This window comes from Anguilla rostrata, chromosome 14 (genome assembly GCF_018555375.3).
Source record: "Anguilla rostrata isolate EN2019 chromosome 14, ASM1855537v3, whole genome shotgun sequence".
NCBI lineage: Eukaryota > Metazoa > Chordata > Actinopteri > Anguilliformes > Anguillidae > Anguilla > Anguilla rostrata.
This window is the reverse complement of record NC_057946.1, coordinates 39,927,846-39,935,501: the sequence shown is the minus strand read 5'-3', so window position 1 is coordinate 39,935,501 and position 7,656 is coordinate 39,927,846. Positions and strand designations below refer to the sequence as shown.

Here is a 7,656-nt window from a genome sequence, read left to right as displayed (position 1 = left end):
GCTTGAGAAAGGTCGGCAGTTTCTGCGCACCCAAGCCCACTTTCCGCAGAAACAAACGAAACAGCAAAGTCATCATCAGTTCTGATTTCTGTGTGTTGATAAACTCTTCTTCCATATTAATACAAGTGAGGCTCTGTTCTGTCCACCAAACGAATCAAGACCCAAAATGGCCGTCTTCCATATTGGCACAAGTGAGGCTCTGGCTGCGTCCAAATAGTAAAAAAAAATATGTCCTATGTCTTTTCCTAACCACAGTTCCTTGACCTCGATGGAAAACGTCATGAGGTCAAGGAAAGATGTGAAGGAGAATTCATAAGGATTTAGGAAAAGACAACCGCGGTGCTAAGAGAATCCGACTGCACTTGCACTAGGCTACGTAATTATGTGATGGCGGATGTTATTGACGTGAGACTGCTGTGGTGAAACTACAATGTTCCGAAGATGGACTACTAAAAGCGCATCTTAGATACTTCGCCCTGTGCGTTCTTACCGTGTTGTTTTATGCAGGCTATATAAACGTGGACAACCCGGTGAAAAATATTACTTCATTACCAAGGTTAGAATTGAAATAAAAAAGGAATATAGGCTACCAGTCACAAAAGTGATATAAATGGTTGTCACATTGAGAATGGTTGCTAACGCTCACCCTCCTGTCCACTCATATTTATCGACATGAATCTAATTAGTATGGTTGTATGAAAATAATTGTTAGATTGAATGCAAGATAGGCATAACATGTTAGGCCTACAAATGTACTACCGTACATATCATCATTCTTAATTTTCAAACATGTTGAATTAAAAACATAATCTAGCTAAAAACGCCTCATGTCCTATTTTCTTGAAAGACAGACTTCTGTGTAATGGTTAATATGCTGATTATGATCTGATTATAAGCCTATGCATATAAAAGCTTAAGAACCACCACACAACTCAATCATGTTGATCATTTGTTTTCGTGAACGGCCGAATGGTGCGTCCACCAAACTGATCGAGACCCAAAATGGCGGTGCCCCCCGATGACACCGAGGCCAAATGTCGGCCATGTTGGAGAAATCTCCTGTTCATCAGAGGCAAAGCTCATAACCAACAGATAAAACTAACCACTGTGCCATTCACCTCATGGCACCCTTTGTGTCTTCAGAGGCATATAAGGACATGGCAAAAGACATTGTGCACCCAGTGTGTTAGATACTGTATCTTTTTTGGCGTTGTGAAGATCAGATGTCACAAAAGCAATAACGGCACTGTGAAAAAGTGTGTACAATTAATACAATTCAGTCAATAAATCATCAAAGTAAAAAAATTAAGGATGATATATTTTAGGAATTTTTAAGCATTTCAAAAAAATATATACACAAAAAGCTCTTTCTATTAGCCCCTACTGTATATGCACTTTTGTGGAAGAATTGAAAACGATCTGAACAATTGTTTTATAGGTAGAACTGCGCTGCTCCAAAACCTTTAAAAGGGTTTCAGATTTTCAGATAGTTTTTTCCCCAAATGAGTAAAAAATATTTTATGTTTGGTGCATAAAGTAAAAAACAGATGGCATACCTGTATATCATTGTACTTACACCTGCAATTTAGTTTTAAAGTGTGAGCAATTTTGCCATGGCATAGCACAAGCCAAGTTCCATCTATTTTAGCATGAAACATTTAGCATTGCTTACTCTTTCAGCAAACATGGCAAACTTGATGGCAGGCACATGAAGTGGATGAGCGGGCAAATAGACTCTGGTTCTATTGGGTTCTAGGCTGCACTATATATGGGTTGCCTGGAGAAGGGACCGTGGTATAAGTCCCAGCCTGGAACTGCAGAAGCCCCATGAGCAGTATGAGCACAGGGGATCAGTGCTGTAGGGGTGTTTATGAGCACAGTGGACCAGTGCTGTAGGGGGGTTTATGAGCACAGGGGACCAGTGCTGTAGGGGTGTTTATGAGCACAGGGGACCAGTGCTGTAGGGGGGTTCATGAGCACAGGGGAGGAGTGCTGTAGGGGGTTTATGAGCACAGGGGACCAGTGCTGTAGGGGTTTATGAGCACAGGAGACCAGTGCTGTAGGGGGTTTATGAGCACAGGGGACCAGTGCTGTAAGGGGTTTATGAGCACAGGGGACCAGTGCTGTAGGGGGGTTTATGAGTACAGGGGATCAGTGCTGTAAGGGGTTTATGAGCACAGGGGACCAGTGCTGTAAGGGGTTTATGAGCACAGGGGACCAGTGCTGTAGTGAGGTTTATGAGCACAGGGGACTAGTGCTGTAGGGAAGTTTATGAGCACAGGGGACCAGTGCTGTAGGGAGGTTTATGAGCACAGGGGACCAGTGCTGTAAGGGGTTTATGAGCACAGGGGACCAGTGCTGTAGGGGGTTTATGAGCACAGGGGACCAGTGCTGTAGGGGTTTATAAACACAGGGGATCAGTGCTGTAGGGGGGTTTATGAGCACAGGGGATCAGTGCTGTAGGGGGGTTTATGAGGACAGGGGACCAGTGCTGTAAGGGGTTTATGAGTACAGGGGACCAGTGCTGTAGGGGGTTTATGAGAACAGGGGACCAGTGCTGTAAGGGGTTTATGAGCACAGGGGACCAGTGCTGTAAGGGGGTTTATGAGTACAGGGGACCAGTGCTGTAGGGGGTTTATGAGTACAGGGGACCAGTGCTGTAGGGGGTTTATAAACACAGGGGATCAGTGCTGTAGGGGGGTTTATGAGCACAGGGGACCAGTGCTGTAGGGGGGTTTATGAGTACAGGGGACCAGTGCTGTAGGGGGTTTATGAGCACAGGGGACCAGTGCTGTAAGGGGTTTATGAGTACAGGGGACCAGTGCTGTAGGGGGTTTATGAGAACAGGGGACCAGTGCTGTAGGGGGTTAATGAGCACAGGGGACCAGTGCTGTAGGGGGTTTATGAGCACAGGGGACCAGTGCTGTAGGGAGGTTTATGAGCACAGGGGACCAGTGCTGTAGGGGGGTTAATGAGCACAGGAGATCAGTGCTGTAGGGGGGTTTATGAGCACAGGGGACCAGTGCTGTAAGGGGGTTTATGAGCACAGGGGACCAGTGCTGTAAGGGGGTTTATGAGCACAGGGGACCAGTGCTGTAGGGGGTTTATGAGTACAGGGGACTAGTGCTATAGGGGGGTTTATGAGCACAGGAGACCAGTGCTGTAAGGGGGGTTTATGAGCACAGGAGACCAGTGCTGTAAGGGGTTTATGAGCACAGGGGACCAGGGCTGTAGTGGGGTTTATGAGCACAAGGCCTAGCAGGCAGGATGTTCAGACAGTTTTGTTTGCGGTCGTAATCAGATTTGCCTGCTTTATGGAAATGCTCTATGACCCCCCCCCCCCCCCCCCCCTTCCGCTCCATAAGACTCCCACTCTCATATCAGGCTTGAAGACCCTCCTGGGGGGGTTAAACTCTCGTTCACGACTAAGCCGTCACCCATAATTTTGGAGGTCACGCCATGCAAAAGATAGCTGTGAGGGGTTCGCAGTTTGGGCAGAAATGACTCTCCATGCAAATAGCAAAGCTAACAAAGCTAACTCTGGAGGTTCTGCAGGGAGTGGGGGAGCATGATTCCGACGCTGATGTCACTGGGACTGAACAGGATCTTCCTGTCATCAGAGAGCAAAGTGCTTCTGTGGAACCTAACTGACCTTCCCTCTCATGAGAAAGCCCTGGGGAAGAATCCAAGCAGTGAAGGACTAACAGACAGACAAACACACAGACAGACAGGCGACTCAGATGTTGTGTCACATAAACATCTGCATCCATTTGAAACACACCGTCACCAGTGTTCATCATATCACTGCAAATGAACAGCCCAAATCAGGGTTTTTTTTTTTTTTAATGTCATAATAGTTCTGAATAAGCTTGTACCATGTTGTCACAGTAATAAAGAATATACACAATTCACATTTTGTAGAAGGCGTGTCCTGTAAAAATGACTTGCAAAATGGTCGTATACTACCACCGTGTGGACATTCGTGGAAACTGAATTAGGCTACATTTTTAAGTTGTTTTTACTTTCAATACCATAACAGGATCACGGGGAAGAAATCTACATTTGCCTCCGTGGGTGGGTCGCATAGAATTCATGGCTCATTGACCCGTTATGGAAGTATTGCGGTCGGTGTTCCACAACGAATCTACCACTATTGTGATAAGCAATCCAGTACTGGCGAGCCAGATAACAGGTGCTATAATTTAAATGAGTATTACCAGTATACACAAAGTCGTCCTATTTTAAATTATCTTAATTATTTTGATTGTAAAATATATATATATAAAGGTTCGTGGCCTACTCGTTTGCAAGAAAGAACACTACGCAGGTCACAAACATGTTAAGGCGGACTAGACGAGCAACACTTCGAAAACGTTAGAAAGTTATGTGCCTGTTTGAAACATATTCATCAAACAAATTTAGATATTTTAGAATTATTTTTTTATACATGATATATGAAACATCAAATGAGACCAATTAGCAAAATAGCTGTAACTTCCAATTACCTGCTTTACACACATGGAACTCAAAGACCGGAACATTGTTTCCAGTCGGATTTGTTTTGTGTGCGGATTCTTGTGGCATTTCCATGCAGAACAGATGTACAAATAAGTGACATTGTGATTAAACAGCGCAACAGTATAGAAAATTCAAATAATAAAGGAAAACTCCAACTGAAAAACACACCAAGGACAAAGCACATCTGTACGAATGGAAAAGGAAACGACAGATAGCGAAATGTCGGGAAACGCGGGTGCTCCAGCTCCCGTACCTGGCACATCAGCGGTTTTACCTCTAAGACAGGACTGCAGGCTCGTGTGCGTGGAGTACCCGGGGCTTGTCGTCAATGTGGACAAGATGCTGGAGACCCTTGGGGGGGAGAAAACGGTGTCAAAGGTAAGCACCTTATATAGTTAGCAGCTGGCTATATCTGTTTAGGTAGCTCTTTTTTCACAGTGCACTTAGAGTGCACGGCGCCTAATCACAGCAATCCATCCATCAGCGGCTTATTGCACCGGATAACTGCACGAGGCGGCTAGTGCATAGACTTCAGACGCCTTAGCGGCGACAAGATAAACTACGAATGATGCTGAGATTTGCCTACCATCTGAAATCATCCCTCCATGGACGACTGTACAGCCATGATTATGTCCCTCTCTTGCCCTAGCTGGTGGGACGTCCGCCCACTGTTGCCACTATCAGCGTTAGGGTCCTAGTTCAGACCACGTGGTGCTTTCACCTATAAGTGCTTTCTTCAACTATATTTGAATAATTTGCACAGGTGCTACGTCCGTTTATTGCTGTTTATGTGTTTATTGCTAATCCACATGTGAATGTGCGCTACGACACGAATTTAAATACAATCTGCTTTTGGGGGGGCATTCCAGACTTTCGCTGACCCTAGCAGGCGGATCGAACTGAACTACCGCCCTCGCGATCCCTACTGCCACCCGCAGTGCGCAAACCGCTTCACCACCACCAGCTTGCTTTTGCGCGTGTGGAAGCGGTCGCGCAAAGGGAGCGGCGCCGACGCACGATTTGAAATGGAGACGCTGGGAGTCATCGGGACCTGCTACAAATTCCAGGGTCCGTGCCTATCCGTTTTAAACACCACTCTTAATGCAGATATTCACTATTAAAAATGTTCCATTCCGGTTCTCTAGCTGCTGCCTGTTTTGTTAACAGATTATTAATCAGCTGCATATTTTTTTCTGGCAATGTACATGCAGAAATGAAGGCTGCTTATGTTTCAGATAGAAGTGTTGTGTTCCTCTTTTCTAGCTGTGCTGTACTTTTTCACAACCCGATAAGTGACCTGAGTTTTCTTTTCATGCCCGAATGAAGGGATGAGTGACTTCCAGTATCTGGCGATGCACACGGAGGCGGACGGCACACAGACGTCCCTGTACGACAAGATCCTCCTGTGCAAACCGGAAAAGAAGGACTTTTTCTACAAGGAGGTGCCCCTGTACATCCCCCCGCCCATTTTCTCCCGCCTGGATAACCCGGTGGACTACTTCTACCGCCCTGACATCCAACACAGGTACGCCGGCACTGCAGGAGAGTTCTAGAACACATATTAGCTTTCCAAGATGAGTCTTTTTTATGCAATGCTCCTCTACTGTTCTTATTTCTGTTAGAGGACCCCACACATCAGCTCCATATAATTACATAGGTATTATGATGAAGTACTGAATTGTGAGCCAAATTTAACTATTTTATATTAAAATAGTTTAGTTTTTTGAAGTACCATATTGCAAAGTAAATGCTCTAGTATCTTTATCTGACGTAAGGCTCCCTGTTTCACCAGGTTGTGAATGAGGTACAATTAGTACAACTTCTTAAGATGGAGTTTATGAGAGTGAAACCTACCTTATCCCCACAATATCACAGCTTCTCTCTCTGTCTCTCTCTCTCTCTGCACGCTCAGGGAGGGGTACGTCCCACAGACGGTCTCCCACGACAACCTCATCGGCCTGAGTCGTGCCCGTCGCCCCCACAACGCCATATTCGTAGCCTTCGAGGAGAAAGAGGTGCCCACCAAGCCGCTGGAGGCTGCGGTGCAGAACTGGAGACGGCTGTGCGTGCACCCGAGCGACAGCAAGAAGGAGCAGGAGATTAAGGACGTGAGTGGCCCCGTCCCTGGAGCAGTAACCTACTGTATTTATCCTGAGTGGCCCTGTCCCTGGAGCAGTAACCTACTGTATTTATCCTGAGTGGCCCTGTCCCTGGAGCAGTAATCTACTGTATTTATCCTGAGTGGCCCTGTCCCTGGAGCAGTAATCTACTGTATTTATCCTGAGTGGCCCTGTCCCTGGAGCAGTAATCTACTGTATTTATCCTGAGTGGCCCTGTCCCTGGAGCAGTAATCTACTGTATGTATCCTGAGTGGCCCTGTCCCTGGAGCAGTAATCTACTGTATTTATCCTGAGTGGCCCTGTCCCTGGAGCAGTAATCTACTGTATGTATCCTGAGTGGCCCTGTCCCTGGAGCAGTAATCTACTGTATTTATCCTGAGTGGCCCTGTCCCTGGAGCAGTAATCTACTGTATGTATCCTGAGTGGCCCTGTCCCTGGAGCAGTAATCTACTGTATTTATCCTGAGTGGCCCTGTCCCTGGAGCAGTAATATACTGTATTTATCCTGAGTGGCCCTGTCCCTGGAGCAGTAATCTACTGTATTTATCCTGAGTGGCCCTGTCCCTGGAGCAGTAATCTACTGTATTTATCCTGAGTGGCCCTGTCCCTGGAGCAGTAATCTACTGTATTTATCCTGAGTGGTCCTGTCCCTGGAGCAGTAATCTACTGTATTTATCATGAGTGGCCCTGTCCCTGGAGCAGTAATCTACTGTATTTATCCTGAGTGGTCCTGTCCCTGGAGCAGTAATCTACTGTATTCCTGAGTGGTCCTGTCCCTGAGCAGTAACAAGATTGTAAACCCAGTAACAAGAGGTTTGTATCCTGAGTAGGCCTGTTCCCTGGTGAGTATCTACTGTGTATTTTTCCTGTAAGAACGGTCACAAGCTAGTATCTACGAATGATGGTTCCTGTCCTGGAGATAGATCGCTGTTCTATCCCCTTAAGCTGGCCTGATCAAAACGGATCAGTAGATTAGTTATCTTCCCTGTTCGTAAAACGGGGCTATGCTATAATGAATG

At 46.1% G+C, this 7,656-nt stretch overlaps 1 protein-coding gene across 1 annotated transcript; it reads left to right on the top strand.

Moving 5' to 3' along the window:
- The first annotated feature begins 4,710 nt into the window (after positions 1-4,710).
- gtf3c5 (general transcription factor IIIC, polypeptide 5) lies at positions 4,711-6,731 on the top strand. The gene is made up of 4 exons (XM_064307564.1): positions 4,711-4,896; positions 5,388-5,586; positions 5,845-6,043; positions 6,431-6,731. Exons 1-4 carry the CDS (start codon positions 4,711-4,713, stop codon positions 6,714-6,716), a joined length of 870 nt encoding a protein of 289 aa, XP_064163634.1. The 3' UTR covers positions 6,717-6,731.
- Positions 6,732-7,656: the final 925 nt, after the last annotated feature.

Excerpts from the sequence above, each read along its gene's own strand:
- gtf3c5 (XM_064307564.1), top strand. The coding sequence starts at position 4,711 with ATGGAAAAGGAAACGACAGATAGCGAAATGTCGGGAAACGCGGGTGCT. Across the intron at positions 4,897-5,387 it reads GGGAGAAAACGGTGTCAAAG|ACTTTCGCTGACCCTAGCAG; the intron begins GTAAGCACCTTA and ends GGGGCATTCCAG. Across the intron at positions 5,587-5,844 it reads GACCTGCTACAAATTCCAGG|GGATGAGTGACTTCCAGTAT; the intron begins GTCCGTGCCTAT and ends GCCCGAATGAAG.